The following is a 27966-nucleotide window of genomic DNA, read 5'->3' as shown; positions in this document are numbered from 1 at the left end:
GGGGCAGCGGCGGGGCTGGGGCCGGTGCCCGGGCCGGGTCTCCGCGGTCCCTCTTGGCTGCGGGGTCGCGGCGGCAGCGGGTGCGAAGCTGCGCGGGAGCGGCCGCCCCGGCCGGGCTGAGCCGATGCTGGCGGCCGAGCCCGCCGCTGCCGGAACCATGTCCCAGCCCGAGGCGGAGCGGGCGGGTGACGGCTCCGCACCGGAGCCGGAGCCGGAGCCGGGACCGGGGCTCCCCGGACGGGCCCCTCACCGCAGTCGACGGCCCTCGGGTCGCGACTCTCGGCGCGCCTCCTTCCGCTTTAACCGGCGGAGCTCGGCCGAGCTGGAGCTTTTGGGGTACCCGGCGCCGGACGGAGTGTTCGGGGGGTCGCCACCGCCGTCGGGCGTCGTCGGGCTCCGGGAGCCGGAGGAGACGGAGAGCGAGGAGGTGGAGACGCGGGCGGTCGCCACCTCCCCCGACGGCCGGTTCCTCAAGTTCGACATCGAGATCGGCCGCGGCTCCTTCAAGACCGTCTACAAGGGGCTGGACACGGAGACCACCGTGGAGGTGGCTTGGTGCGAGCTGCAGGTACGGCCCCTGCCAGCGCCTCCGCCCCTGCCTACTCGCGCTCTACCCGCGCCCGCAGACCCCTGCCTCGGGGCAAGGGGCTCGAGAGGGGTACTTGGACCCTTCTCCGTCCAGTTTCCCTGGCATGTGCAGGTCCCCAGGCCTGAGCCCACTTACCCCTGCTACCTGCCTGAAAGCTGTGTGGGACCCGTAGGGCACCTTCCCAGGCCAGAACCTGTTCTAGCAATGGCAGGGGCTCTCGAGCCCCCACTTCTGCCAGGCACTACCAGCCAGTGGGCAACAGCAGCCGGGCAGGGCAGGGACCTGTGGCTGGGCACGGGCTCCCCTCGCTGCCCTGCACTGTGCCGATCACTGCCAGTGCCTTGGTGCCTCGCGGGGCTCCTGGCCCGGGCCCAGACTCCTGCTTAGCACCGCCGCTCCTGGCCCTCCTGCCCATCACGTGCTGTTTTCCGTTTGCCTTTTTGCCGCCTGTGCTTTGGAGCATGCCAGGGGACCCAACCTCTTGGTGCCAGTCCCTACTCTGGGGCTTTACAGGTGGATCCAGGATGACCTGCTGGGGCTGAACAACCCCCTGCCTTTCTGGTGCCCACCAGCTTGCATATTTTCCCCTGGGAGGGCGGCAAGGGCAGCAGTGCCCTCCCTGCCCGTGTGTCTGTGCCAGTGCTGGAAACAGCTCCGAGGTTTGCTCCAACAGCCCTTGGTTTGCTCTGGAGCACATGCCTGCAGCAGGCGGGGGCTGGGTGTCAGCTGGGAGCAGGGTACAACACGACCTTGATGTGCTCTGCCTGCTTGACCTTTGCTGAAGTAGAGTCTGTGGGCACCTGTGTGTGGTTTCTGTGATGCTGCCAGGGGCTCTCTGCTGGGAGCAGCTACCTGTGGTTTTGCAGGTCTCTGAGGAGCGTTCCTCTCTGCTGACATACTCCTTCATCCCCTTTGCTGCCTTACAGCCTGGCAGCAGGATGCAGACAATGGGATGCTGAGGGCAGTGGTGAAGGTGTTGCTTGTGCAATGCCTTCACCAACTTATTGTTTTTGATGGGGGTGATCTTGCCCATGGAGGTGCACAAGGAGAGCTGTGCCATGGGGCTCTCTTTTCTCCTTGAAGCCCCTGGGGAAGGGCTTTGGTGAAGTCCAAAGTCTCCCACAGGTTCCTGGCCCTGGGATGGCTGCTGTGGTGGGAAGGTCCAAGTCCTTGTTGACACAGAAAAACATGTCTTGCGAGTTTGTTGAATTGTTCCTAAAAGCTCGCTGCAGTGGCAGGTGTCTGCCTGGGCTGGGTCCTTGGGGTGGCTGCAGCTCAGCAGAGCAAGAAGAGATCCTGAGAGAGAGGTGGGTGATTTCTGGAGGGCTGACTGTAGCCTCTTAGTGAGGAAGGTGAGGATTGCCCCCCCCCCCCCATGGGTTCCACAGAATTGCTGAGAGTTCAGTCCGGAGCCAACTCAGTTCTCCCACCCTCACGCAGCCCCACAGCTCCATCCAAATGTCCCTGACCTCTGCTGAGTCCCTTCGTGTGGCAGCTGCTGCCGGAGATAGGCTCTCCTTGGTGAGACCAGGACCTTCTCTGGATGAGTCAGCCGTGCCCAGTGCTTCCCACTCAGCTGGCTCCGTGTCCCTCCCTGTGGGTCTCAGCCCCGTGTCACAGCTGTGCCCCAGCTCCCCTGCGCTGGCACCTGGCGTGCACAGTGGGACTGGCAGCACATCTCCTTCCCTGCCCTCCTGCCCATCCCTGCAGCTGCGCGCAGGCAGTGCTGGTCATTTGTGAGAGGCTGCTGGGGAGTTGAGGCCGCACCATCCAGGTGGGGGAAAGGAAGTTGGGAAGCAAAATGCTCCCGTGCCTCAGTCCAGCAGGCACATGCTGGCCCCACTGCTGGTCCTGCGAGTCACCAGGCAGGAGTGGCAGGAGCCACTTGCTTGGTCCCAGGGGAGCTGGCGGGGGGGGGTGTAGAGAGGCCGGGGTCTAAGCTGAGCTCTTGGCAGGGACCCTCCTGTGAGCATCCCATGGTGTTGGGAGACCTGGCAGACCTGGCTCTCCTTGGCCTACACCTTGCAGGGGAGCACAACCAGATCCCTGTGGGCAGCCCCAGCCCCGCTCCCCCCCCCAGTGCTGCCCCTGCACCTCCCCCCCCACCCCTCTGCCCCAGTCCTCTCCCTTCCCCACCCACTATTTGGCTTCGTCCCACTGAGCACTCTTTATCCAGTGTCTCTTGTCCCCAAATCCATGTCCCACAAGGGGCTGAGGGCACAGAGGCAGACTTTTAGAAGTTTGTTTTTTTCAGCAATCATGCAAAGAGTTGGGCACTGTGACACAAATATGGGATTTGGAACCGCAAATAAAAGTGGTTGTGGTTCTGCCATTTTAAAAATAGCTTTGTCCTGTGCATTTCACAGTTCTCCTTCTATTGCCTTTCAATTCCAAATGAATACCTAACCTCAGGCCTGACCTGTTCTGCACCAGCGAGCCTTGTCCAGCTGCTGTGATGGATCCCAGTCCCAAATCCCATCTCTCCCTACTGTCCTCGCCCTGCCCTTCCCTCCTTGGAGTCTGGCAAACTCTAGGTTGGTTTTGCCTGTCCAGTCTTCCTGTGAGACCCCTCTGGGGACCTGCCCAACCCCATCCCCTCGTACCACTGCCCCCTACTCCTGAACGCAGCGTCTGTCTGTGCCTCCTGCCTGTGTCCACAGTCCCGCTGTTTGTGCTTTCCAGCTTTAGCCCAGGACTATTTCTGTGGTAGGTGCTGTGGGCAATGGGGAAGGAGGAAGCAGGGAGGAAACCGGAGGCCCAGAGTGGGGTTGGGCTGTAAATACCTGTCTGTGAGTGATTTTCCTGTGGAACCCCTTGGGGCTCCCCAGTGGGCAAGAGCATCCTGGGCAGCGGGTGCTGTTGTGCCTCCCCTGGCTCCAGCACCCAGATTGGACTGGTAACCTCAGCCAGCAGCCCCGGGGCTGTGGGGCACCTTGTGTGTGTGCTCACATGCCTGTGAGCACGCAGGAGCTCCCTGCTCACCAGGGCAGACCTGTGGGCAGGGCAGTGAGGCAATGGCACCCACTGCTGCTGTAGAGTTGGCTCCTGTGCAGGGGGCTTGGGACTTCCCTGTGGCTGGAGGTGCTGTGGCCATGGCTGGGCACTCTCCATGTGCCCCACCATGGTGTTGCTGCGAATGCTCCTCCAGAGTGCAAGTGCCACTGTGGAGCCAGGGCCCTTGAGGGCTGTGGGAGCAGGACAACCAAGAGCTATGGGAACAGGAGAGCCCTGGGAGTGCTGCGGAGTGTGCTGAGCACCAACACTGCCAAGTGCTGGGGACAGGTCCTGCTGCAGAGGCGAGAACCATCCTCGGCCACCATGCCCAGCCCTCCCTCCTCCCCTGCTGGCTTCAGCTCCCGGTGTTGGCTGTGCCGGGCTCCCTGGCAGCCAGCTCCTGGCTCACAGGATAGGGCTGGACTACTGCCACCAGCTCCTCACCGTCCCCACACCACCATCCCCAGTGTCCTCCCCCGCCCTGTGCAAGTGCTCTTAGGAGAGGACGTGGTGTGCCCGTGCCGTACAGCATGTCTGTGCTGGCAGCCCTGCCTGCCCTGCCCTCCCTGGTGCTCCTCCAGCCACGGATCCCCACAATCAATGGGGAGAGCATCAGGATGCCTGGGACTGGGAGCGGCTGCCGCTTTGGTCGTGCATGAGGAATGGTGCCAGGTGAGCCCAGCAGCCCTGGCACAGGCTCAAAGGACACACTCAGCTCCCCCAGACTTTGCTCCAGGCACAATGGGAGAGGAAGCCTTGTGCTGGGGTCCTGCCTGGGGTTGGGGGTGGCACAGTGGGGGCTGTGCTGGCACAACTGATCCAGGCGGGGTCTGTTCTCACTGAGCTGGGAGAGCCATGGCCACCCACAACTCCCTCTCTGCCCCTTTTCACAGTCCATGACAGCTTCCTTGTGCCCTTGCAGGTTTGTGGGGTGCAGTGAAGCCTCTGGGTGCCTCTGTGGGCAGTGGGGAGCCAAAGGGCGTGATGGTGGCTGTGGCACTGGGCAGGGCAGCCGGTGATTGCTGCTGGCCATGCAGGGGTTCGGGGGCTGTTTTCCTCCTCGTGTATGAAAGGTCCCATTCATCCCACTGCAGCAGGCTCAGGTTCTCATCTGGGCTGAGCCGGTCCCTGAGCGTGTGTTAAATGCAGGGGGGATTATGAAGCGGCTCCAGTCCGGCCGTGGGGCCACCTGTGATGCAATGAAAATATTACGAAAGCTGCTGGGGCTGAGGGATGGCAGCCACCGGCCAAGGGGCCGAGCATGGCTCTGGCAGCGCTGGCAGTGGGAGTTCCATGGCAGCTCCGGTTTCCTTGCCCCTGAGCATGGGCTGGGCAGGGGTCCCAGCTGGAAGGCCCCCAGGCTCTGCAGCAGCTGAGCTCATCAGGACCCCAGGCTGTGGTGGAGTTGTCGGTGCTCCTGCTCCTGCTTCTGCCCAGGGCTCGGCACTCACAGCTGCCCCACTCAGGGCAGGATCCAGCTCCTCTAGCTCTATTCAGTCAGCTCCACCCTTCCCTGCACTCTTAGGCTGTGTCCCTCCAGGATGGAGGGTTCCGTCCCCTCCGCTGGCCCCGACCCCAGCTCCACTCAGCACCCTCGGCTTCGGTTTCCAGTTTAATTAACTAGAGCAGGAGGAACATGGAAAAACCTGGGCTGGAGCCTCCCCCGCCTGCTTTCCCCAACAAAGGCCTCATTGAGGCTGTCCCGGCACCCCGCCATGCAGAGCTTGGTGCCGGTGGTGCCCCGGCAGGGGCAGAAGGGCCGTGGCCATCGGGTCTGCACAGGGCAGGATGGCAGCCGCTGCTGCAGAGCCCCTGCGTGTCCCCTCGGCAGGACGGCTGCAGGGTGGGCTTCCCTGTCCTGTGGGGAGGGGGTGGGCTCCGGCTGGAGGCTGAGCGAGGGGAGAGATGGGCGGCCCCAGCACAGGACAGCGGAGAAGCACACGAGCTTCTCAGTGCCTCTTCTGTTGTGCACATACCCAGAGCAGGGGGAGAGGGGTGCAAGGAGGCCACGTTCTGGGGCGGCCCCAGCCCTGTGTGCACCGCTGTGCCGGGGGACAGCAGGTCTCGGCAGGACCCCACGTGCCCCCCTCACCCCCTTGATGGCTCCCACAGACGCGGAAGCTGTCGAAGACAGAGCGGCAGCGGTTCAGCGAGGAGGTGGAGATGCTGAAGGGGCTGCAGCATCCCAACATCGTTCGCTTCTACGACTCCTGGAAGTCAACCATCAAAGGGCAGATCTGCATTGTGCTGGTCACAGAGCTCATGACATCTGGCACCCTGAAAACGTGAGCAGGGACTGCTGGATCGGGGTGTGCAGGGGAGGGGGCAGGGTCCCTGCTGAGGTGCTCTTTGTTGCTTGCCCGGTGCGGGCACCTGAGTCTGGATAGCCTTGGCACGGCAGCAGGAGGAGGGTGGGCTGGGGCAGGGCTGGGGCGTGGTCCGAGCCCCACAGGTCTGAGCCCTGGGGGTCTGAGCCCTGTTGGTCCCTGGCAGGTACTTGAAGCGGTTTAAGGAGATGAAGCTGAAGGTGCTGCAGCGCTGGAGCCGGCAGATCCTCAAGGGGCTGCATTTCCTGCACACCCGCTCCCCTCCCATCATCCACCGTGACCTCAAGTGTGACAACATCTTCATCACGGGCCCCACGGGTTCGGTCAAGATTGGGGACCTGGGCCTGGCCACACTTAAGCGAGCCTCCTTTGCCAAGAGTGTCATAGGTGGGGTCCCAGCATGGCTGGGCTCGCAGGGGCTGGGGGGGCTGCAGGGGGTGGGTTCCCTGGGGGTACTGAGCTCCACTGCCCCCTCCAGGCACCCCCGAGTTCATGGCACCAGAGATGTACGAGGAGAAGTACGATGAGGCAGTGGATGTCTACGCCTTCGGGATGTGCATGCTGGAGATGGCCACCTCAGAGTACCCCTACTCCGAGTGCCAGAACGCTGCCCAGATCTACCGCAAGGTCACCTCGGTGAGGGCCCAGCCCCAGGCGTGGGTGATGCTGCTGGCTGATGCTGCAGGAGCCAGGAGAAGGGGCGGGGGGGGGACAGTCAGCTGAAGCTGTCAGGCCTTGTTGCTGCCCAAAATGTGTCACTGGGAAGGTTGTGCAAGTGGTTAAAGATAGTCTGGTCAGCGAGGGGTTGCTGTGCTGGGGCATGGAGCTGCGGGTGGCGGTGGTGGGGCCACGGCTTGGCCAGACCCTGTGTCCCTCACCCTACACTAGGCACTGCCAGCACATTAATGGGGTGGAACAGGAGCAGGTCTGCTTGGCCACCCCCTACATAGGGCATGGCATCTGCCCTGGCCGGTCACGGCCAGTTCCTGCCGGCTCCTGCCTGCTGGGGTGGAAACCCAGAGCCCCAGGGTATCCTGGCCTGTGCAGGCACACGTGGCTTGGCCATGGGAGCTGCTGCAGCTCCAGTGGAGCCCTGGGCTGGTTCTTCTCTGGACCCTGGGAGCCCGGCATTGCGCTGAGTTGGCACAGAAGATGATGCTGACATTCATCACCCCCAGGGCCTGAAGCCCAGCAGCTTCTACAAGGTGAAGGTGCCAGAGCTGAAGGAGATTATTGAAGGCTGCATCCGCATGGACAAGAATGAGAGGTAGGGTCAGAGCACGGGTGTGGGTGGCACAGTCCCCCTTGGCCCCCAGCCCTTGCTGAGCTGTGTCCCCTGCAGGTACACCATCCAGGACCTGCTGGAGCACTCCTTCTTCCAGGAGGACACGGGGGTGCATGTGGAGTTGGCTGAGGAGGATGATGGTGTCAAGTCTGGGCTCAAGCTCTGGCTGCGCATGGATGACACAAAGAAGCTGCACGGCAAATACAAGGACAACAACGCCATCGAGTTCCTCTTTGAGCTCCACAAGGATGTAGCAGAGGAAGTGGCCCAGGAGATGGTGGGGATGGGAACAAGGGAGCCCTGGGTGCTGTGGGGTCCCTGCACCCCAAAGTGACAAGCCTCCTCCATGCAGGTGGTCCTGGGCTTCATCTGTGAGGCCGACTACAAACTGGTGGCCAAGGCGGTGAGGGATCGTGTGGCTGCCATCAAGCGCAAGCGGGAGAAGCTGAAGCGTGTCCAGGACGTGCCATCACCTGCGGAGCCAGAGCAGCCCCCGGGTGTCCTGCAGCTGCTGGAGGAGCTCAAGTCCCCACGGCCACCTGGTGCCCCCGCGCCTGCCCCAGCCATCCCTGGCTCCAGGGACTCCGTCTTCAGCAGCACCTTCCCCCCAGAGCCTGAGGAGCCCGAGGCCGACCAGCACCAGCACTTTGCCTACCAGCACACCAGCTACTCCTCAGCCACCTGTGCGTAGGCACTGGGTGGGCAACAGCTGGGTGGGCAGCAGGGGACCTGAGGTGGGAGGTGGGTGGGGGATCCCTCTCCTTCTCCCAGCCCCACAGCCCTTTCCCAGGCACTCAGCCAGGGAGGGGACTTGCTCTGGTTCATGCCAGCACTCCTCCACAGCTGACTGTGAGACAGATGGATATCTGAGCTCCTCTGGCTTCCTGGACTCCCCAGACCTGGCCCACCGCAGTTTTGTGGCTGGGGACCCTGCCAGCCCTCCTCCCACCCGGCCCGTGCGCTGCTTCCCCACGGTGAGTGTGGCCCTGTGGGTGGGTGGGGTCGGGGTGGCTGTGGCACTGTCTCACCCTGTCCTCTCCCCTCAGAGCATCGCAGTGCAGCTGCCCACAGAGCGCTTGCCCCCCGCTAGCGGCTTCTCCTCCCCGGTGGACAGGTGAGGCTGGGGGGCTGGGTGTGGGCTGGATGGGGAGTGTGGCACCTGGGAATGGCCACGCTGATGCTCCAGTGCTGGGGCTTCTTGCAGCTACACCTCAGATGTGGCATCGGGCATGAGCGATGGCTGCGAGGGGCTCTCGGCCAGTGAGCAGAGCACGAAGCTGCCACCCAAGCGAGCCTCGGGGAAGCTGCTGCGGCGCCGAGCCCGGTCCAGGCTGCGCATAACCAACGTGAGTGCCACGGGTGCCAGACGGGTGTCTGAGGCGCTCTCAGACTGAGCCAGCTCTGCCACCCACAGATCTCCGACAAGAGTGACCGGGTGGTGGAGTGCCAGCTGCAGACCTACAACAACAAAATGGTGACCTTCAAGTTTGACCTGGATGGGGACAACCCGGAGGAAATTGCAGCTGTCATGGTGAGTGCGGGGTGAGGGCGAGGGCGAGGATCTGCCCGGCTGTGCTAGGTGCTGACCAGCCCCTCTGCCCCCAGGTCCACAACGAGTTCATCCTCAAGTCAGAGCGGGATGGCTTCATCAACCGCATCCGGGACATCATCCACCGTGTGGAGACCCTGCTCCGCAAGGACGGGCGCAGCGGCGCCGAGCTGCCCAGGAGCCCCGAGGCTGAGGGTGGCGTGGGCAGCCCCGTGAGTGCCAGCCCGGCCTTGCCAGTGCTGGCAAAGCTGCTGATGCTGAGTGTGCCTGGGGGTGCTACCTGGTCCCAGAGAGCCCGGGGGGAAGGGGGCTAGGATGCAGGGTCCTCCTGTGGTCACTTGCCCACTGCTGTGACAAGTGGTGGTGGTCCCTTGCCTGGCACAGCCTCCAGCTCCTGTCTCCACAGGTAGTGGGGCCAGGGTGGGGCTTAGCACAGCTTGGCCAGGGCCTCTGCCCCAGTGTTGGGCTTAGCTCATCCTCCTTGCAGGTGGACCTGCAGCTGCAGGGGCTCTCGCGCTCCATCTCCTCCTCATCCTCGCTCAGTGGTATGTCTGTGCACCTGCGTGGGCTCTTCTCGTCCCCCCCAAGCCCCATGCAGGGCGGGGGACAGCTTCAGCCAAGCCGGGGGGGGGTCTCATGGGGCATGTCCTGCCCTGGCTGAGCCTGGTTGTCACCCCTGTGCTGCAGATCTGAGCTGCACCAGTCCCAGACTCTCTGTGCAGTCCCCCGTCCCGCCATCATTGAGCCGCTCCCCGTCAGAGACTGACCTGGCCAGCCCTGCAGAGGCACCGGCAGCCCCGGCACCGCTGGAGGCCCCCGCAGGTACCGGCACTGGCAGGGCTGGGCGTGTCCATCACACCGGGGCCGCTGGATCAAGGCTCTGGGGTGCCTGGGCAGGGGAGGAGGGGGCACTCGGGAGCCACTCCTGATGCTCCTCTCTCTGCAGGCTCCGTGCAGACCTGGCCACTCATCTCAATGGCTCCCTCCTGGCTCACGTCGTCACCGGTGTTCCCACAGACCCCCACAAGGACCTCAGAGGGGCCTGTCCCACCGGCCATGCCCCAAGCACTCCTATCCCCACAGCCTCTCCCCACGTCCCCTGTCTCCTGTGAGCTCAGCAGCCCCCTGAGCCCCCCTGTGACCAGCACATCCTGGTCCCCCACCACCCCCCTCCTGACCCTGGCCAACGTCTTCTCCTTGGCAGTGATGAGCGTGGCCCAAACGCTGCTGCCCACTGTCTCCCCTATCGCCAGCTCAGGTGGGCACCTCTACCCTCCACTGCTGCCACGGCCAGAGAGTCTTGTCCTGGGGGCCCCACGCTTTGTCTACCCTGACCCCACCAGCACAGTCAAGCCAGTCCCGGCTGGCAGTGGGATCCTGGAGTCAGCAGGGGCTGACGTCCCCACTGCCGGGGGGCCCATATCCTTCTCACCCCCAGCACCAGCCCCAATGTACCCCACAGACAGTGAGGCCGTGGGTAGTCCCCTGCCACCGCTGAGCTCGTCCACGCCAGGGAGCCCAGAGGGCAGCCCGGTGAGTATGGGAGTGCAAAGGCTCCTCAAGGCTGCTTGAGGTGAAGCTCAGTGCCAAGGGGGCTGGGTGGTAACTGCAGGGGAACAGGAAGCCTCATGGCTTGCGGAACCACTTGGATACAGGGAGGAATGAGTGGGCAGTGGGTTCCAGGAGCAGCAGTGGGGGAACAGGACATGTGGGGGGACGTGGGAAGGGGCAGCTGATTGTGCTCAGGTCCCACAGGTGCCAGCCGGTGTCCCCAAGCCCAGCCATTCACTCATCGTGTCGGAGTTGCCGGCCCCTGCCGTGCGCACGGCCCAGCTCTCACCCATCAACGAAGGTGAGGTGGGGCAGGGCTGGGGCTGCACCGGGGCCATGCCCGTGCTGGGGCATGTGATGTTCCCGCCAGCCCATGAGTCCTGAACCCCACCAGTTGCCCCTGTCCCCAGCAGAAGCCAAGCCCCAGGTGCTGGGCCGGTTCCACGTGATACCAACCAAGGACCTGCCTGCGCCCTCCCCTGTGCAAAACGGGAGCAGCAGCGAGGGAGAACAGCAAGTGGGGCCAGTGAGTGGCTCCCCGCCTCCCACGGTCCCCGAAACGGGCCACAGCTCAAGCAACGACTCGGATGCAGTGCTGGAGGCAGCAGAGCAGGAAGCCAAGGCTGAGGAGGCGCTGGCCAAGGAGGGCACGATGCCAGTGGCGCCGCTGGAGAGTGACCAGGAAGGCCCTGGGGAGGAGGGCACAGATAGCACCCCCCAGGCTGTGCTGAGCCAGGTGTGGCTGAGCTACCCCCGCAGCCTGACCTACGTGAGCAGCGACGACACTGAGAGCGAGGACGAGGAGATCTGGGAGGAGCTGCAGAACCTGCGCCAGAAGTGAGCAGAGGGGTGGGCTGCACCCAAGAGGTGACGCGGGGCCTGCAGGAGGGGACAGGTCTTCCCACCCACCCCAGGTGGGAGGGCGATGCTCCTTCCCCAAGGCTCTGCTGCCACACTCCCTGTCCTCCGCAGGCACCTGGCCGAGGTGCAGCTGCTGCAGAGTGCCCAGAAGAAGGAAATTGAGGAGCTGTACCTGAGGATGGGGAAGCAGCCACCACTGGGCATCGTCTCTCCTGCCGCGATGCTGTCCAGCCGCCAGCGCCGCCTCTCCAAGGGCAGCTTCAACCCCTCCCGCCGCAACAGCCTGCAGCGCCTGGAGTTGGCACAGCCCGCAGGTGACAGCCCCGCTCCCCTCAGAGCCCTGAGCTGGGCAGGGTCTGTGGGATCCCTCCGGGCTGGGTGTTGCAGGGCCGCTGCCCCCGCTCAGGGCCGCTGTCCCCGCAGGCATCATGCGCCGTAACTCGCTGAGTGGCAGCAGCACGGGCTCGCAGGAGCAGCGGCTCAGCAAGGGGGTGACCTTCGCCGACGACTTTGGCCGCATGGTAAGGGTAAGGGTGAGGGTTAGGGTGAGGGTAGGGGTTAGGGTGAGGGGTGGGGGCTGATCCTGGCATGCTCCCAGCTCATGGCCACCTCTCTCCACAGTAGCCGGCTGGCCAGCAGTGACTCCATGAACTACCTCATCCAAGTGCCTGTGGCCCCAGGGCAGAGCCCCTGCACCCCCTGGAGGGCAGTGCCAGCCCCGGGCAACCCAGACCTGTGGTGGGGACCCCGCGGGCTCTGCAGGGGCAGTGCAGCTGGCCGGGGGCAAGTCTGTCCCACCTCCAACCTCTGCCCCCGGGGCCCTCCCCGCTGTCCCCAGCCCCTTTGCTGGAGGACATGTGCCAGGTGTCCCCACCTCTTGTGGCTTTACTGAGCTGAGCCCACCCCGGAGCCCCTGCTCGCCCCAGCCCTGCACCACACTGATCTCCATCCCCCTTCCCACACGGGCCTGAGCCCCCTGCCCGCCCTACGGGGTGGGATGAGCTCCCCATGGCCCTGCCACAGGATGGAGCTGGAGCACCAGGAGCTGCAAGATCCAGGAGCAGTTTGTTAAGAACTGGTGTGCAGAAGACATTTTCATAAACATGGATTGAATACGAATGGAGTGTGTGTGTGTTTACTGGGCAGGACCTGTGGCTGCTGGCCTCGCTGTGCCACAATAAAGAGCAGAACAGAAAATCCCGCCCCTGCAGCCCCTGAGGGGGGTGAGATACTGAGCTGGGCTCTGCCCAGCAGGTGCTCCACGGGCACTGACACGGTCTCCAGTGAGAGGGTTTATTGTAAGGAGTGCTGGGACCTGGGCACCCCTGTCCTTCCCATGGGCACGGTGCCGGCAAAGGCCTCGGGGTGGGGGCTGCTCGCGGGGAGCCCCCAGGACCTTCCCCAGGCTCGCGCTGAGCATGGGGCAGGCCCAAACCCCCGGGGGCGGCTGCCCCGGGCTCAAGGCCGGTCCAGCCCCGCGGGGGTGGCAGCTCAGTCACGGGTCGGACCGGGCCGGGCGTTCCGCGCTCAGCTCGCCGCGCCTTCGGCCCGCGCCCGGGCCCGCGCCCGCGCCGCCTCCGCCTCCTGCTCCAGCTCGTCCAGGAACCGCTCCTGAGACACCGAGTAGAAGGTGTACCCGTCTGCGGGAGGGGTTAAGGAAAAGCAGCGGGCGTGGCCCCGGCACCCCCTGGCCCCGCCCCGCTCGAGCCCCGGAGGATACAGATGCCAAGCGTCACCGCGGCGATGCCGAGCGCCAGCAGAGTGTTGCGGCCGCGGAGCCGGCGCCGCAGGACGCGCTGCCGCTGGGCGTACTCCACCTGCGCCATGAGGCGGCGTTGCTCGGGGCTGAGCCCCGGCTCCCGGGCCGGGTCGATGCGCTTCGCGAACGCCGCCACCGCGCCCGGTTCCTCCGGCGCCGCCATCTTCCCCCGCAGCCTCCGCGCGGCGCAGTGACGTTACATCCGGCGGCGGGCGCTGACCAATCCGAGGGCGCGGGCGGCGCGCGGCGTCGAGTGGTTGGCTGAGGCCTGGCGCGTGCCGGCCGCGGCGCTCGCTGATTGGCGGAGCGGGGTCACGAGACCCGGAGGGCGCTGCAGGCTGAGCCTGCAGCAACCGGGCCCATCGCCTGAACCTGCCCCTGCCCGAACGCAGCCTCACCGAGGGGCCGTGCCCCCCCGGAGGGGCTGGTGGGGCCCTGCCCTGGTCTGTCCCTGTGAGGCTGGTGGAACCATTGTCGTCATTATGGCTTCGACCCCAACCTGCTAAATTAAATGGGGTCCCCGGTGCCCGTGGAACCCTGGGGCCGTGACCCAGGCCCCGTGTTCAGCGGAGTCACTCCTGAAATCATCGAGGACACGCTGATGCACTTGGCCACAGAGAATGAGCAGTACCTGAGCGAGCTGACGGAGCACGCCGGGAGCTTCAAGGACACGCGGATCGTGGGTGAGACTGACTTGGCTACAGCAGCCCCCGGGGCAGGTCACAGCTGTACAGTGAGCTTCAGGAGACTGAACCAGTGACTGCTGTGCTCTTTGCAGAATTTATATTCCTTTTATCTGAAAAATGGCGCTTGGACCAATCGACGAGGTACCAAGCAGTGGAGTTACTCGAAAGGTAAGAAGAGCCCGGAACACTTAGTTTGTTTCCTGTTCTCTGGCTGCGCTGCCCATGCTCGGTCCTGCCCTGTCCTGCTGTGTCCCCTCACCCAAACCACACACGACTTCTCTGTGTGTTGAGTGCTGTCTCTTCATCCATTTAATCCAAATTACCAGCTCTGTGTATACTCTGAATATATGTAGAATTGCCTTTCTTCCTTCCTCAGCAAAGAGGACTGTGCTCTGAGCAACTGTGAGTTTTGCAGGTTTATGATCAAGCAGGTAGAACAGCTGTGGGAGTCCTCCAGTGGGAGTGTTAAAGGTGGTGCCCAAGGACAAGGGAGCAGCTGGACCTCTGTGAGGGATCAGATAGTCAACACCTTTGTCCTGCGACTCGTGTCGTGCATTCAGCTCGTGAGCAAACTCTCCCTGCACTATAGTGTAAGCCAGCTCGGCCTGTCCTTGCTTTAGCAGTGGGGTTCAATCTGCAGTGTGTTCACCTCTCTTAAAAATAGATTTCCTCTCTGAAAGGGAATAGTGATAATGAAATGCAGAAGACATGACATTCCCTTCAGGGCAGGCAAATTGCCACTTGTCCTGTGACGATTTGCGGGGAAATGTTCTCCCAGTGCTGGGGAAAAAAGGGTAGGAAACACTTAGCCTGTGGTTGTCAAAAACTGTGTGGCCACAGGGGTTCACACCTGCCTGGGGATGGTTTATGGAGTTGAGGAAAACTCTGGGAAAGGTCCGAGCTGGGTTTCTCATGCCAGCTCAAAGGGCAGGCAGGTGTGTCGCAGCCTCGTGCTCAGCGGGAGGAGGGAGGTGAGGGAGCACTTTGTTCTTACCAAGGGCCTTATTGCCTGGAAGATGTCTTTTCTCTTTTTTCCTCTTCAGAGAGTGACCAGTGACACAGCTTTAAAATTTCTGCAATCCTTAAAATACTCTTACACTAAACAGGAGTTGCTGGAGTCAGAGCTTGCTGTTTTAAACACTCTGCACTTCCAAATCAACGTGTCCACCCCATTGGCCTACGTGGAATTGCTTCTGGAGGTTCTAGGTGAGAATATCAATCAAGGAGAATGGGAAGGAAGTTTTTTAAAAGGGTAATAGAGCTGGTGCTGATCTGAACTGAAACATCTGATATTAGAGATTTTTGCACATGGAACTGTTCAGATTGTCCAGGGCTTCACTCTTCATATGAGAACTTTGTCCTTTGTACAGCATGATGAATGTTGCTGGACAGCCAGTTTAAACCCCTCAAACCTGGTGTAAGGCTGCATTTTCTACACTCACCATTTTCTTGGCCCAGGTGTGACAACCTGAATGTGAGAGTGAGTGAAATTATACTGAGGCTGAGGGAGCATGTGGCATTCAGAGACAGGACACTTTTCCTCAGAAACCTCCATCCCTCCCTTACAGTACCTAACATTTCTAATTCAGTTTATTGACCCAAAATGTTGGGCTGATGGTGTGATCTCTGCCAGGACACAATGGGTGCTTGCTTCCTGCTAAACCCTTGCACCACATGTGTGTGCAGCTGCTGGACTTCTGCTACCTGTCCAGAGAGACCATCTACAACACTTTGCTGAAGATCGCCATCGAAAACTCCACACCCAGCAAGCTGCAGGTGTAAGAGTCTTACCTGACCATGAATTAAAAACCCTTTGAAATTAAAATCCTAAGAAAAGCTAATGAATAGTAGCATAATTCCCATTATGCCATTTTTGGGGCATCTTTTTAAAAAAATTAATTTTGGGGGGCTTTCAGCACTGTTTCTTAATACAGCAGTTCACAGCAGTGTGCTTCTCCACAGCTGCTTCAGGGGCAAGGAGAGTGTTTTACTTGGTCATGAAAGTCTAGCCATGCACTATCAGTTCCAGCTCCCAGTGTCAGGCCTTGGTTGTGTCCTGGGCCGTGGCAAGTGCAGCAGTGGGTGCTTTTGAGCTGTGAAGCAGCATTTTACACCTGAACACACTTCTCCTTCTGCAGAGCCAAGTTTTTGACAGTGAAGGAAGATTTCATGCTCTTGGCTGTTGGAATCATCAGCACAGGCATGTTCATCCTGAGCCCTGGGCACTGGGAGCAGGTACAGTTGCTGCTGAGCGTGTTGGCTCTATAGGAAGATGATGCCAGGGTGGTTTTATCTGTTTCAGCACAGCAAGGAGATAGGTGGGGCTGTGCTGGCAGTGGCATGAGGGAGGGAACATCTCAGGGGTTTTAGCAGGAAGCTCCTGGGCCTCAGGAGGCCATGGTGTGGTGCAGCATGTACTGGCACTGGTGTGTGTCCTTGCCTTCAGTGCTTCACAGCCAGGACAAACCCCCACAGGCAGCGCTTTGCTGGCAGGTAGAGAAGCAATCCTGTGGGACAACTGCCTGTGAAATGTGCCCATGGAGCAGTTACTCGTTAGGCTGTAAACTCATGGCCTTTAGGCACCCTATCCTTTCTGTTTTCAGGTTGTGGAGCATTTGAACTGTATCACTGGCATTACTCCACAAAGCATCAAGGAGTTCTCGTACGCGGTGCTGAGGCGCATCCTGGGCCGCACCGTGCCCAGGCAGCACCATGGGAGCTGTGGGACCAAAGCTCCCAAAGGCAGGATTCTGCCCCTGAAATAGAACCACCTTGTCTGGAACTGTCACGCTGCTGAACCCACAGTTCCTCCTCTGTGACACCACCTGGGCTCCCAGCAAAGCTCGGGATTACCTTTGGTCCTGAGCACCAGGGGTTCTGGAACAGCCTGTCAGTCATGTGTGAATTAGCAAAGCTCGTCCTGCCAGGCATCACGCTCACGCTTTGAAGGGAGGCCCAGCAGCACAGTAGTGTTTAGAAATGCCTCTTTGGGACCTAGAGGTTTATTGTAAGAGGTGCATCTTTTAAGCTGGGTCAAAGTTCCCTTTGACTGAAGAGACCCCTCACAGTAGTCATGTCTGAAAGGTGCTGCTGTGCCTGGTGCTCAGCCACGACCAGGATTGCTGGGAGCAGCTCTGACACCCATGTTACAAACGGTGCTGTGCTGTCTCCACCTGCTGCTTTTCTAAAATCCCCATCTCCAGCTGCCTGTGACTATTTCCCCTCTGCCAGCACTTGGAACACTTTTGCTCTTGCCCTACCACAGCCAGTAACAACCAGCATTGTGACAAGGACAGAATCCTGTCATGACAGCAGGTGCCCAGTGAGTGCCAGGATTTGTGCTGTGCCAGGCAGAGCTGAAGGAAAGCACTCAGAGCAAGGAATAGTTTTAGTGTTTCCTCAGTGCAGCCCTGTGCAGGAATAGGCTGCAGGAGGGATTACAAACTGTTTTAAGTGGTATCAAACCTTGTTTAAGCTCAGTGATACAAAGAAGTGCTGATGTGACTGGGAAAACTTTACTTCAAACTGTAGTTACTCTTTAATGACCAGGCAGAATTCTGAGAGTTTTTCCATGTTATTCCCTGTGTTTGTAACATTGGCCATAAACCCCAAAAGTACCAGTTTAGCATCCATTTAATAGCTGAGTTTATTCTGTTCAACTCAATGATACAACTTTGCATATTGCTTTTCTATAAACTACTTGTAATAATGGCATTTTAAATAAAGTGTCTTGTGGATTTTTGGTATTGTAAACATTTTGTACTGGTTAATATTAAGAAACATCTTAACTTGCCTTTCTCCAACGTTAACGCAGACACCCACAGCTGCTAGGTCAAATATGACCATGGTTACTTGTTATAGAATTGGGATGAGACCCAGGCAAGGCCCCATTTCAGGTTAGTTAACATGAATTTTAGTGCTTTTGTCCATTGCTCCTCAGAGTTAAATTGTGTTTTAATTGAGTAAGAGCCACCACTGCCACCTGTGTCTTCAATCTTTCCTTTCTCCACGTCCATCCTGTATCACACACAAGGTTTTATTAGTGCATTCCCCCTGCAGACATTTAATCTCAGTATGACATCAAGCACTAAATTTTCAATCTGACATTATTACCATCCCGTAAAAATACTTTGTTTTTAAAGAGAACCTAACAAGCCTCAGGGGGACTGGCTTTAAATTTCAATTAAACTAGTAAGTGCACATGATAAAGAATCCCAGATGACTCCAGAAAGCCAGGACTGAAACACCAAGCAGTGCTGGGGACAGCACACAGGGGTTACTGTGACAGTTACGTGGCAACACTCACCTGTAAGGCAAACAAAACCGAGTTTCACCTTTTTCCACTTCCTCTTTAAACTGCTGCACACAGTCCAGGAACGCCACCATGGCGTGGTCAAACTTATTGTCCCAGAAGAACCTCAGGCCTCCAGAGCAGTACAAGGGGAGCTCCTGGAAAAGAGGTTTGTATTGGGCACCCCAAGCACTTGTTTTAAATACAGTCACTGCAGCTCTTTAACTTCATGTGAGCCTTGAATTCATCACAGGACACTCAGAAACAGTTGGTGGCACAGAGCGAGTGTGACTGGTTTTGTCTCAGTGCCTGCCATGCGTTCCTGACCTCCACCAATCCCAAATGGCTTCATCCACCTGCCAATCACCCCAAATCATGCCATCTGCCTCCAGCCAGCTATGGTGTATCCAACAGTTCTGTCACTTTTAACACCACAGGCTGGCAGAACCAGTGGCTTGATACAGGATGTGGAGTGAGATGTTACCATGCTGGAGGAGCTGGGGCAGCCAGCTCTCCTGGACCCCACATTCATGAAGACCAAGTTTGTTTGCTGCATTCCCAGGATGACCAGGGCTCTGGCACTCAAGGTCCCACGATTTGTGTGGGATCTCTCACCTTGGATTTATCCGTGAGGGACTCCAAATACGAGTGGTTGCCATAGGGGACAAGACGGTATCTGAAAGGAGACAAGATTTACAGGCACCTCAGTCTGCCCTGCCTTTCTCTGGGCTGTAAGGGACTTGTGTGTGGTACTGTGTGTACCTCTGAAACTTCAGGCCCATTTTGTTGGCCAGGGCGTGCAGCAGCAGCACTGTCTGGCCCCAGGCAGCGTTGATCTCATTCCATTCCACAGGAACGCTGGGGAGGCGGCCAAGCCTGAAGTTGTTTATTGTGCCAAACTGCCCGCTGTGCCTGTGATAAGAGGAATTATAAGTAAGTGTGCTGGGCTGGGAACAGCTCCTGGCACAAGAACCAAACAGGGGCTGTGTCCCAACAGCACGGCACACACAGTGTGCCACACACACGGAGGGTTTGGGACTTTGCTCAACAAGTGCGTGTAAATACCAGCCACTTGTCTTCTTTTTTTTCATAAAAACACAACTAAAAAAATGCAACCAGCTCCCCTGAACCACCTGCTCTGTGACTTCCGATGCCAGTGTCGCTGCTGGCTGGCACAGAGGGTCCCAGTGTTACTGGGGTTGGTGAAAGAGCCATTTACCAGTCCCACAGCCTGGCACAGCTTGCTCAGCTGCCGCTGCTGGGAGCCAAGGCTGGGGGGGTAACTGTGACCTGGCTTGCACCTTTCCTGTTGAATGCAGTGTGACTGAAACAGCCCCACACTGCAGCTTCCAAGCAAAGGGACACGATACTCCAGTGTCTACGTTACCAGATATGAAAGGTCGCATTGAACACATTGGTTTTCTTTAATTTGTCCAACTGCATCTGGGCATAGCGCATTTGGTTGTCCACACTTTTCAGCTCGTCATCCAGCTCCAGCTGCTGCCTCTTGAACTCACAGTATTCCTTCTGATACCTTTGAGCAAAAGCAAGACAAGAAGTGCTAAGTGCCACCTTTTACATCAGAGGGATGTCTCTGTGGGTCAGTTTGGTCTGGCCACCTTCCCTTCTGCGGAGAACAAGCCATTGGGAACATTTACAGGTTTCTCACATTACAGCCTCATTTCTTTGTTGCCTCCAACCCCCACCACAGGCTGCAGGTACAGTTCACTCACTGAGCCTCTTCCTGCTCCAGCCGCTCGGCCTCTGCCCTGACTCTCTCGAAGTCCTCAGCTACAATCTTGCGGTTCTTCTCCACGTCCTCCAGCTCCTGAATCAGCTGCTCTTCCTCCAGCGCCAGTTCTTTCAGTTCTGTCTGTAGTTTCTCCTTATCATCCTCGTTCATCTGTTCCAGTATCTCCAAACATCTCCTAAAGGAGAGCAGATAGGGTTACCAAAACAGGGATCCTGGGAAGTGCTCCACTGCCAGTCCTCGCTTCCGTGGCAGCCCCTGCACCTCTTGCCAACCCCAACCTCTCTGTGCTGATCCTGCTTCAAGCTACAACAACTTGGTCTCAGGTCACCTCTGGATCACTCACTTGTAGTTCTGGCACTCGTTCTCCGTGATGTTGAGCTGTGTGTCCAGCTGGTCCAGCAGGGTGTCTGTGCACTCCTCGCACAGGGGGTGATCCACGTCTGTCTGCCCAGACATGATGTCAAAGAGGTCGCCGGTGACCTGCAGAAAGAGCTCACCTTAGTGCAAGTGGAGCCACAGGCAGCTGCCTGCTGGCTTTCAGGGGCTCCAGTTGGCAAAGTCTTCCTTGGGGGTCAAATATTGATTGATACAATCCAGCTTTACTGAACTACTCACCAACTAAGCCCCTGGAAGGCCAGTACTTCACAGAACTTTGCAGTTTAGTTTTACAGGGCATCAAGCAAAACTGGTACTGCATTCACAAGAACCCGAGTTTACCAGCTCAAGTCCCACTTGCCTTCAGTCTCCGGCTGAGGTTTTCCATGGTGCCGCCATCCGATGCCTCCCCGATCAGGGTGAAACTGTTGGCACTTTCTGTTGACATCATTCTTGGAAAGAATGTTACTGAGGTGAGTGCTGAGGGGCACGGGGAGGCAGCTCCAGTGCCAGACCTGGACTTGGGGCTGGGCCAGGGTGGGGGAGCACAGGGGGGCAGCCCGTGTTTTGGGGGCTCTGCCAGGTCTGACCCACAGCTTAGGAGCAGCCCCCCGAGTGCTGAGTAGTTCTGTGTGTCCGAACTGCCGAGCAGCCCGAGGGCCACGGGGCTCCCGCGGGGGAGGCTCTAAGGTCCGGCAGGGACCTTTTCCCGTAGCACCGGCTCGGGCTGGGCGGAAGGAGCAGGAGGGCTCCAATCTGGGCCGGGCCCGGCGGGAGCGCGGTGACAGCGGCCGTACCTGGCTGGCGGGATGAACCTCCTGGAAACGCCATCCTGCCGATTCTCCGTGAAGGCTTCCTGGGGGCAAGGGGGCACCGTCACCGGGGGGCCCGGCGGAGCCGCCGCCGCGCCCCGCCGCGCCCGACCCCGCCGTACCTCCGTCAGGGCGCTCTCCTCTTCGTGCGCGTCCCCGGGCCGGGCAGGGGCGGCAGTCACCAGCGGGGCTGCGGGAGAGGAGGCGTCAGCCGGGCCCGCGCCTGGGCCTCACCCCGGCCCCAGTCCCCCGCCCCGCCCCGCCCCGCCGCGCCGCGCCGGCGGTACCGGTGAGCTCCTGGATGGTGAGGCGGTCGAGGACCTTGAAGGAGGTGTCGAGCTTGAGCGGCTGGAGGCAGCGCTGGCACACGAAGCTGACGTGCGCGGTGCCGCCGCCCGCCCGCGCTGCCTCCATCGCGCCGCCCGCGCGCGCCCCGCCATCGCCGCGCGCCGGACGTGACGCGCGCGGGGCGCGGTCCTGGCAGGAGTGTGTGTGCGCGCGGGGCCGCCCGCGCCATTTTCCGTGGCCCCTCCCCGGCGGCGGTGGCGGTGGCGGGGCCGTGTGTGAGCGGCCAGGACCCGGCGGCGCGTGCGCGCGCAGGGCGGGGGTCACGCGGGCGGCGGGCGCGCGCGGCATTGGCGGGCGCGCGGCGTGAGGTCACTTCCGGTGTGGGCCAGGGGGAGCGGAGCGGCCCCGAGACCGGACCCGCCATGGCCTCGCTGCTCAAGGTGGACCCGGAGGTGAAGCTCAAGGTGCGCCCGCCCCGCCCGCCCGGTCCGGCCCGCCCCGCCGCCTCTGCCCCGCGGCCCGCGCCGAGCTGGGCTGGCGCCGGCCCGGGGCGCAGGGCGGGGCGGGCTCGGTGCCGCCCCGCGGTGCCACCCGGCCGTTCTACCCTGGCCGCCGAGCGCGGCCCGCCCGCCCCGCCCGCTGCCCCGCGGGAGCGCCGGGAGGGCGGGGACGCGGCCGGGGCTGCGCTGCGGCCGCCCCCGAGCCGAGCCCTGGCGAAGCGTGGCCACTGGCCCGGGATGGCCCGGCGGATCTTCCGCCTCCCCACAGCGCCCGGAGCCCAGCCCGCACGGGCAGCTCTCGCTCGGTGTTTGCACGCTCTTCCCGTTGCCCCGCGTTCCCCAGGAGGTCCTGGGTGCGGCTGCGGGGCGCAGTGCGCGGCCTTCCCGGGCCCCGCTGTTCCGGAGCGGCCCTGACCTGTCGCTGTTTCCCTCTGCAGGTTGACTCTTTCAGGGAGCGGATCACGAGTGAGGTGAGTGTCCCACCGAAAGCAGGAAAGGGGCTGTTTGGTTGTACCTTCTTGACAGACTTGAGTGCGGGTCAGTGCTCCTCGGGAAGCTCAGCAGCACCCAGAGCATCAGTCACCCCATGCAGGGAGGTTCCTGAGCCTCCTGGCTCTCCCTGCATCTCCTCACCTGGGCTGAGGGTGGTTTTGGCAGCAGGAGGGATTCGTGTTCTCTCCCATTTCTTGCCTGTGGACGGATGATTTCCCTGGTGTTCCTGCCTCATGGCCTTGTTTCACACTGCTGTCTCTTCTTTCTCTCTCAGGCTGAAGACCTCGTAGCAAACTTTTTCCCAAAGAAGCTGTTAGAACTCGATGGGTTCCTTAAGGTAGGGTGTGCTTTGTGCTCTGCATCCTTTTCCATTTTCCAGCAACGTAGCAGGTCTCATCCTAGTTGTGTTCTCTGCATTTCGCCTTGTTGCAGAGACACAAGGCAGCAGCTGGTGGCTCATGTGCACTGAGGTGCCAGTGGCTCTGGAGGGGTGCTGCCTTTTCCAGTTTGCTCTGTGTGATCTCTTACTTTTATCTATCTAAGGCTGTCCCTGGCAGCACCAGGGACGCCAATGGCTGAGTCCAGCCCAACTTGGCTCACTGCTCCTGGGCTGAGGGAGCTCTCACAGGCTGTTGTTGGGCTGTTCCTTTTAATTCATCCTTATTTTACAGCTGCATAAGGAGGTCTGAATCTTTTGTCTTTTCCTTGTGTGTCGTGTGGCAGAATTTGTTAGTTCATAGTTAAATAACAAATCTCCTTTATTTTCCAGGAGCCCATCCTGAATATTCATGATCTTACTCAGATCCATTCGGATATGAACCTCCCAGTGCCTGACCCAATTCTTCTCACCAACAGCCATGATGGACTGGATGGGGTAAGGTTACTCTCTTGGCTGTAATCCTGGTTTCTCTTAATTAAAACTGCATGGCTTGCTCTGTGCTGGGGTAGGATATTCTTATTTAATAACAGGCCTTGGCTCTCCCAAAGGCTTTTAGGGGTTTGTCTCTCAAACAGAGGAGCTGCTTGGGGAGGTCTGCTGGAGGTAACACTGCTTTGCAGTCCCCTTTTGGCTTTAAAGAAGGATGCTTAGAAGGCCAGGAGTGTGGCAGAGGCCCCAAAGTTTTCCTTGTTTCCTTTGCAGCACTGTTATAACCTTACGACTAGTTTGTGAGTAAAACATTTTGTATGTTTTAGCCAAATATGAAAAAGAGGAAGCTGGAAGACCATGAAGAGACCTTTCAGGGTAAGAGTCCTTGAGTCCCCTGTGTTGCTGCCTGCCCCCTGAACCAATGCACCATGCCTTGGGGATGTGAATCACACGAGCCCCACTTGCCCTGCCCTGACAGCAGCTGCTGCTCATGCGGGCCAGGGCCCAACACACAGATGTGCTGGTGTGGAGGAGTCAGATTCCAGCTCCTAGAAGCATAATTAGTACTTCTCTGATAGACATAAGTAGTACTTGCTTGAGCTTGGCCTGCTGACAGAGGCAGCTGATCTTCTGGTGGCTTTGTGCTCTTTGTCTGGAGGAAGATTCCAGGCTTTGGATTAAGCTGAGGCAGAAATTCCCAGGGAAACCCTTTGTGCTCAGCCTCAGAAGCCTCAAGCTCTTCAGCCACATCTCTGCTCCATGTTTTCTCTTTTCCTTCCCTAGGGTCACTGCTGTTATCCCATGTCCCATTTCCCCTTCTCCACTGGTGGCCATAGCCTGGCTCAGTCCCTCTTTGGCCCGTGGGGGAGATGAGGCTCAGGTGACCCTGCGGTTCCTGCGCGTCGCTGACGCCGGGGGTTTGTCTCTGCTGCAGGTACCAAAGTGTTCGTGATGCCCAATGGGATGCTGAAAAGCAACCAGCAGCTGGTGGACATCATCGAGAAAGTGAAGCCAGAAATCAGGCTGCTCATCGAGAAGTGCAATACGGTGGGTGTGGGCCTGGGGCAAGGGGAGGCAGCGGGCTGGTTTTGCTCCTGGAGAGGCAAAGCTGTGGAGAGAGCAGACCCCTCTGTGCTGGAGATGGGGAAAGGCAGGGCTACTACTGCCCTATCTGATGGGCTGGGAGGCAGGTGAAGCCCTTGGGGAGCTCTGTTGTTTACCTGAAGGAGGAGGACCTCTGTTATCAGGCCTTGTGAGGCTTTGCTTTGCCCTCCTTTTGCAAAGGCACAGACCCCTGCCAAGAGCTCTTGTGCTATGGTCAGGAGAACTTCCCATGGGAATCCCCTGTGCTGGCTTGAGTGGCACCCCACCCATGTGGGAAGTGATCTCCTCAGGAGTGTTGCAGGTGCATGTGGGACCTGCAGCAGTTTATTGTGAGCTGTGTGGCAAAGGCAGGATCCTGGGAAGCTTTTGCTAACATTTCTAAGAGAGGTCTTTGTGGAGATGTTGGCATTGGTCAGTGTTGTGATCTTTCCACTGCAGGTCAAAATGTGGGTGCAGCTTCTCATCCCCAGGATAGAGGATGGGAACAACTTTGGTGTTTCTATTCAGGTAAGGCACTGCTCTGTGCTCCAGGGACTTGGATCTCTGAGGTTCCTCTGAGTCGGTTCATGGTGTCCAGCAGCTGCAGTCTTGGGAGTGGGTTAGGTCTTAAAATCTAAACCTGAGCTTGATGTGCTGCTGCTGAGATGTTGCCTTCCGAGCCCTGAAGGCGAGTTGCAGCCTCCTGGAGCTAATGGTTTCCTTGTCTTACTGTCAGGAGGAAACAGTCGCTGAGCTTCGGACTGTGGAGAGTGAGGCAGCGTCCTACCTGGACCAGATTTCTAGGTAGGCATGCAAGAACAGACTTCTTTTTTGGGATTCCCTTGGAAAAAGAACATGTTTTGTAAAGGCCTCGTAGCTGTTACAGGGCAGCTGGGACCAGAAAAAAGCCATCCTGGTGCTGTTTATCTGATCTTTAGTCTCTCCCTTTTGTTATCAGATACTATATCACAAGAGCAAAGTTGGTTTCCAAAATAGCCAAGTACCCTCATGTGGTAAGTCGCTGGGGATGTGAAGATCTGCATGTTCATGCTGCTGCTTCTCGGGACTTTTTTGAGCTGAGGGTCTTGGGGGAAGAGGGGAATCATACAGGGATGGAGGGCAATAAGCTGAAGGGGGGAGGTTCCTTTGTGGAAGGCAGGAGCCCCCCTCAAGTGTGGGAGGCCTGGCTGAGCTCGGGCGCTCTCTCGGCAGGAGGACTATCGCCGCACCGTGACGGAGATCGACGAGAAGGAGTACATTAGTCTGCGCCTGATCATTTCAGAGCTGAGGAATCAATATGTAAGTGAAAACACAGAGCTCACACTGGCTCCCCAGCACAGCAGTGGAAAGCCTTTGTGCTCCTGCCGCTGCTGCTCCTCTCCCCTTTCCCTGCAAGCGTGCCTGCTCCTGGCAGGAAGCCTGCCTGCTCCACTTCAGCCCCAGCCACAGGAGCTGACTGTTGCTTCTCCACTATTCTCTAGACATGCAAGTGTTTCCAACTGTTCACAAGGCTCTAGCATAAAATATTCCTTCCCCTTCTGTGGCAGTCTTGATCCTAAGCTCTTCATACAGTACAGGCTAATCCTGAGGTCTCTGAATAAATGTTTTTGATATTACGTGCAGTGGCTTCTGTAAGGTTTGGCTGAAGGAAGGCCTTCCTTTAGTTGAGTGTGTAGTTGCACATGGGGGTTGAGGGTGGTGCCAAGGGGAGTGGTGCTGCTGTGGTAACCAGTGCTCGTGGTGAATGCTGAACACTGGATGGCTTCACCCTTCCTTGTCTGAGTCCTGTTCTCCGTTTTTGCAGGTCACTTTGCATGACATGATCCTTAAAAACATTGAGAAGATCAAGAGGCCTCGGAGCAGCAATGCTGAGACCCTCTATTAAGTGTCAACGTTTGAACTTGAGAACTGTTCAGTCAACTAAAGACCGTCATTGCCTTGGTTTGTTACGTGACTATCGAGATGGGAAACTGGCTGGAAATAGTATTGCATTCTTAGTTAAACTCTAAAGAAATTCTTGCCTAGTTTTGTGATTGGTTTTGTTCAGGTCTCAGGAGCTCTCCCTCCCTCTAGTCACTGGTAGTAGAGGCTGTGCTGCATTGGGCACCCCAGAGGCTGCTGCAGCCAGGCAGGGACATTCCTTCACGCCTTGCTTCCTACCTGACTGGGAACAACACTAGAGACCAAGCTCTTGTCCTGTCCCACCTTTTGGCTGGTGGCTGCACTGGGGTCTCTGGGAATGGGGCAGACAGCCTGGCAGAGGGTGGCACTCCAGAGGGGAGGAGCTCCCTCCCTGCTGCCAGCTGTGGCTGGGCCCCTCTGCCACCAGCTCTGCACTGACCAGGGACCCTGCCCCTTGGGGCCAGTGGCAGCAGCCATACTCCAGTGCCACTGAGCAATCTGCACTCCATTTCTGTCTCTCTCCTGGCTCAGCAGAGCTTGCCCTATGGGTCTCTGCCTTGTCAGTTCTGTCTGGATCAGTGCAGAGTACGAGGTGGTGCTTCGAACTAGGGCCAGTGCTGTCCTGGCTGTCACGAGCTCAGGTGGCTTCTGCTCCTCTGCCATTTGACTAGAGCCACTTCCTTGGCTAAAACTAATGTTTCTTCACATACGTCCCAGTGCCCCTTCGGCATGAGATGCTTTTGCCCAGGCTGAGGGAAGGGAGGGGCCAGAGGTCTGATGCTAAAGTCCCAATATCTTTGCATGTGGTCAGACTGAGCCCCCCTGTCCCTGGCAGTGCTCCCCAGTGCCTGGGCAGAGCAGGCTGGCTGCCACAGCTGGTGCTCAGGGGTGAGGGTGGCCAATACCCACCTGGTACCCTGCAGGCCTTGCAGTCTTTCCCCTGCAAAGGGCACGTTCCTGTGCCTGATGACTCCGCTAAGCTGCCAGAACGTTTCATGGTCCATTACAAACCCCTTTGGAAATGACTGGTTGTGTTGCATCAGTTTTTGTGTGTGGCAAGTGGGCCCGTAACGCTGCAGGCTTCAAATTTTTCTTATTTATAGTATTTCTACTTAAGTCCCCTAATCAGGGAATGTTAAATCATTTGTTTCAGGAACCTCGCTGTTTCCCAGGTCTCGCTGTTACATCTGTATATTCTTACTGTGCAGTAGCCTTAAGAGTTGTGTTAATCTCATTGTAACAACAGTGACAAATGGAATGAACTTTCTCCCCTTCTTTTTTTTTACTTTGTTTTTGTTTTTTTTTTTTTCTGCTTCCACATCTAAGAGCCATGGCTCTTGCTGGTTTCCCAGGGATTTGCCTGAAGTGTGGCAGGTCACTGGCCCTTGCTATAGACTCTTCTGTTGTTGTTTGTAGTAAGTCAACTCTTAGTCTTCCCGCTAATAAATATTCAGTAACAAACCAACTGCGTTGAGCTGCTGTCTGGGAGCAGCACTTCCCCTTGTGTTTCTTTGTATTGATTCCTTTTAATTTGTTCAGCTCTCTTTGCCAGATGAACGTATGTAAACTTTTACCATGTCAAGAAATTAAAATAAGGTACTTGGAATTCTTTCAAGGCAGCCCCTTGTGTGTGATGCTGGGCTCTCAGGCCATGCAGTGTTAGTGTCCTGTTCTGGTCCTGCCTTTCTCGAATTCAGTTGCTCCTTCCTGCATTCTCCTCATTCCTCTTTTTGACTGTGTTGTAAATGCTCTGCACTGCTGTGTAGGTTGTTCCTGTTCCTCCAGCATGCTTCACATGGGCCCACGGGCTTGGGTTTGATGGAATTTGTCCCGTCTCAGCCCAGTGTGGAACTCGGGCCATCCCAGTTCAGATAGACACAGGGACTTTGCATTGTGTTTCTCTGGGTGTGCAGCTGCTCCGGGGCTGCTCTGCTGGGCAGGTGTCTCTGGGCTGTCCTGCAGCACCTGGATGCAGTGCCATGTGTCTGTTGGGCACACAGT

At 58.8% G+C, this 27966-nt stretch overlaps 5 protein-coding genes across 11 annotated transcripts; 3 read left to right on the top strand and 2 right to left on the bottom strand.

Annotated features, from left to right (window-relative positions):
- The first annotated feature begins 27 nt into the window (after positions 1–27).
- On the top strand, positions 28–12275 carry WNK4 (WNK lysine deficient protein kinase 4). Of its 4 annotated transcripts, none has more exons than XM_064636468.1 (20): positions 28–568; positions 5696–5868; positions 6077–6297; positions 6389–6546; positions 7089–7177; positions 7253–7472; positions 7548–7878; positions 8039–8169; positions 8242–8309; positions 8400–8541; positions 8610–8726; positions 8801–8956; positions 9232–9289; positions 9432–9566; positions 9691–10277; positions 10500–10596; positions 10709–11132; positions 11268–11470; positions 11580–11677; positions 11778–12275. In XM_064636468.1, the coding sequence occupies exons 1-20, from the start codon at positions 125–127 to the stop codon at positions 11778–11780; spliced, it is 3855 nt and encodes a 1284-aa protein (XP_064492538.1). In that variant the 5' UTR covers positions 28–124; the 3' UTR covers positions 11781–12275. The 4 variants fall into 4 exon arrangements, with proteins under 4 accessions (XP_064492538.1, XP_064492537.1, XP_064492536.1 ...); XM_064636467.1 differs by having other exon boundaries at positions 10491–10596; XM_064636466.1 differs by having other exon boundaries at positions 10491–10596; positions 11580–11683.
- A 160-nt stretch (positions 12276–12435) lies between these two features.
- Positions 12436–13110, bottom strand: LOC135402953 (cytochrome c oxidase assembly factor 3 homolog, mitochondrial). Its single transcript, XM_064636530.1, has 2 exons — positions 12877–13110; positions 12436–12796 (listed from the first exon to the last, which is right to left on the bottom strand). Exons 1-2 carry the CDS (start codon positions 13076–13078, stop codon positions 12684–12686), a joined length of 315 nt encoding a protein of 104 aa, XP_064492600.1. The 5' UTR covers positions 13079–13110; the 3' UTR covers positions 12436–12683.
- A 133-nt stretch (positions 13111–13243) lies between these two features.
- On the top strand, positions 13244–17354 carry CNTD1 (cyclin N-terminal domain containing 1). Of its 3 annotated transcripts, none has more exons than XM_064636515.1 (7): positions 13244–13598; positions 13694–13769; positions 14017–14191; positions 14708–14807; positions 15235–15377; positions 15740–15836; positions 16205–17354. In XM_064636515.1, exons 1-7 carry the CDS (start codon positions 13427–13429, stop codon positions 16396–16398), a joined length of 957 nt encoding a protein of 318 aa, XP_064492585.1. In that variant the 5' UTR covers positions 13244–13426; the 3' UTR covers positions 16399–17354. The 3 variants fall into 3 exon arrangements, with proteins under 3 accessions (XP_064492585.1, XP_064492584.1, XP_064492583.1); XM_064636514.1 differs by having other exon boundaries at positions 14645–14807; positions 15288–15379; XM_064636513.1 differs by having other exon boundaries at positions 14645–14807; positions 15235–15379.
- On the bottom strand, positions 17230–21287 carry BECN1 (beclin 1). Of its 2 annotated transcripts, XM_064636491.1 has the most exons (11): positions 21120–21287; positions 20955–21022; positions 20818–20876; positions 20382–20472; positions 19989–20125; positions 19626–19820; positions 19280–19426; positions 18655–18804; positions 18508–18568; positions 17908–18050; positions 17230–17618 (listed from the first exon to the last, which is right to left on the bottom strand). In XM_064636491.1, exons 1-11 carry the CDS (start codon positions 21244–21246, stop codon positions 17450–17452), a joined length of 1347 nt encoding a protein of 448 aa, XP_064492561.1. In that variant the 5' UTR covers positions 21247–21287; the 3' UTR covers positions 17230–17449. The 2 variants fall into 2 exon arrangements, with proteins under 2 accessions (XP_064492561.1, XP_064492560.1); XM_064636490.1 differs by having other exon boundaries at positions 20818–21022; positions 21120–21286.
- A 148-nt stretch (positions 21288–21435) lies between these two features.
- On the top strand, positions 21436–27580 carry PSME3 (proteasome activator subunit 3). Its single transcript, XM_064636516.1, has 11 exons — positions 21436–21584; positions 22058–22090; positions 22387–22449; positions 22882–22986; positions 23307–23355; positions 23915–24027; positions 24523–24591; positions 24800–24867; positions 25022–25076; positions 25276–25362; positions 25868–27580. Exons 1-11 carry the CDS (start codon positions 21543–21545, stop codon positions 25946–25948), a joined length of 765 nt encoding a protein of 254 aa, XP_064492586.1. The 5' UTR covers positions 21436–21542; the 3' UTR covers positions 25949–27580.
- The last annotated feature ends 386 nt before the right edge of the window (positions 27581–27966 follow it).

This window comes from Pseudopipra pipra, chromosome 26, assembly GCF_036250125.1.
Source record: "Pseudopipra pipra isolate bDixPip1 chromosome 26, bDixPip1.hap1, whole genome shotgun sequence".
NCBI classification, from domain to species: Eukaryota; Metazoa; Chordata; class Aves; order Passeriformes; family Pipridae; genus Pseudopipra; species Pseudopipra pipra.
This window is presented reverse-complemented; position numbering and strand designations above follow the sequence as displayed.

Excerpts from the sequence above, each read along its gene's own strand:
- BECN1 (XM_064636490.1), bottom strand. The coding sequence starts at position 21,246 with ATGGAGGCAGCGCGGGCGGGCGGCGGCACCGCGCACGTCAGCTTCGTG. Across the intron at positions 19,821-19,988 it reads AACGAGTGCCAGAACTACAA|GAGATGTTTGGAGATACTGG; the intron begins GTGAGTGATCCA and ends GCTCTCCTTTAG. Across the intron at positions 19,427-19,625 it reads CTGGAGCAGGAAGAGGCTCA|GTATCAGAAGGAATACTGTG; the intron begins GTGAGTGAACTG and ends TTTTGCTCAAAG.
- WNK4 (XM_064636466.1), top strand. The coding sequence starts at position 125 with ATGCTGGCGGCCGAGCCCGCCGCTGCCGGAACCATGTCCCAGCCCGAG. Across the intron at positions 6,547-7,088 it reads TCTACCGCAAGGTCACCTCG|GGCCTGAAGCCCAGCAGCTT; the intron begins GTGAGGGCCCAG and ends CATCACCCCCAG. Across the intron at positions 8,170-8,241 it reads CCGTGCGCTGCTTCCCCACG|AGCATCGCAGTGCAGCTGCC; the intron begins GTGAGTGTGGCC and ends CTCTCCCCTCAG.
- PSME3 (XM_064636516.1), top strand. The coding sequence starts at position 21,543 with ATGGCCTCGCTGCTCAAGGTGGACCCGGAGGTGAAGCTCAAG. Across the intron at positions 23,356-23,914 it reads CCATGAAGAGACCTTTCAGG|GTACCAAAGTGTTCGTGATG; the intron begins GTAAGAGTCCTT and ends TCTCTGCTGCAG. Across the intron at positions 25,077-25,275 it reads TAGCCAAGTACCCTCATGTG|GAGGACTATCGCCGCACCGT; the intron begins GTAAGTCGCTGG and ends CTCTCTCGGCAG.
- CNTD1 (XM_064636513.1), top strand. The coding sequence starts at position 13,427 with ATGGGGTCCCCGGTGCCCGTGGAACCCTGGGGCCGTGACCCAGGCCCC. Across the intron at positions 13,770-14,016 it reads GCAGTGGAGTTACTCGAAAG|GTTTATGATCAAGCAGGTAG; the intron begins GTAAGAAGAGCC and ends TGAGTTTTGCAG. Across the intron at positions 15,380-15,739 it reads ACACCCAGCAAGCTGCAGGT|AGCCAAGTTTTTGACAGTGA; the intron begins GTAAGAGTCTTA and ends CTCCTTCTGCAG.
- LOC135402953 (XM_064636530.1), bottom strand. The coding sequence starts at position 13,078 with ATGGCGGCGCCGGAGGAACCGGGCGCGGTGGCGGCGTTCGCGAAGCGC. Across the intron at positions 12,797-12,876 it reads CGCGGTGACGCTTGGCATCT|ACGGGTACACCTTCTACTCG; the intron begins GTATCCTCCGGG and ends CCCCTCCCGCAG.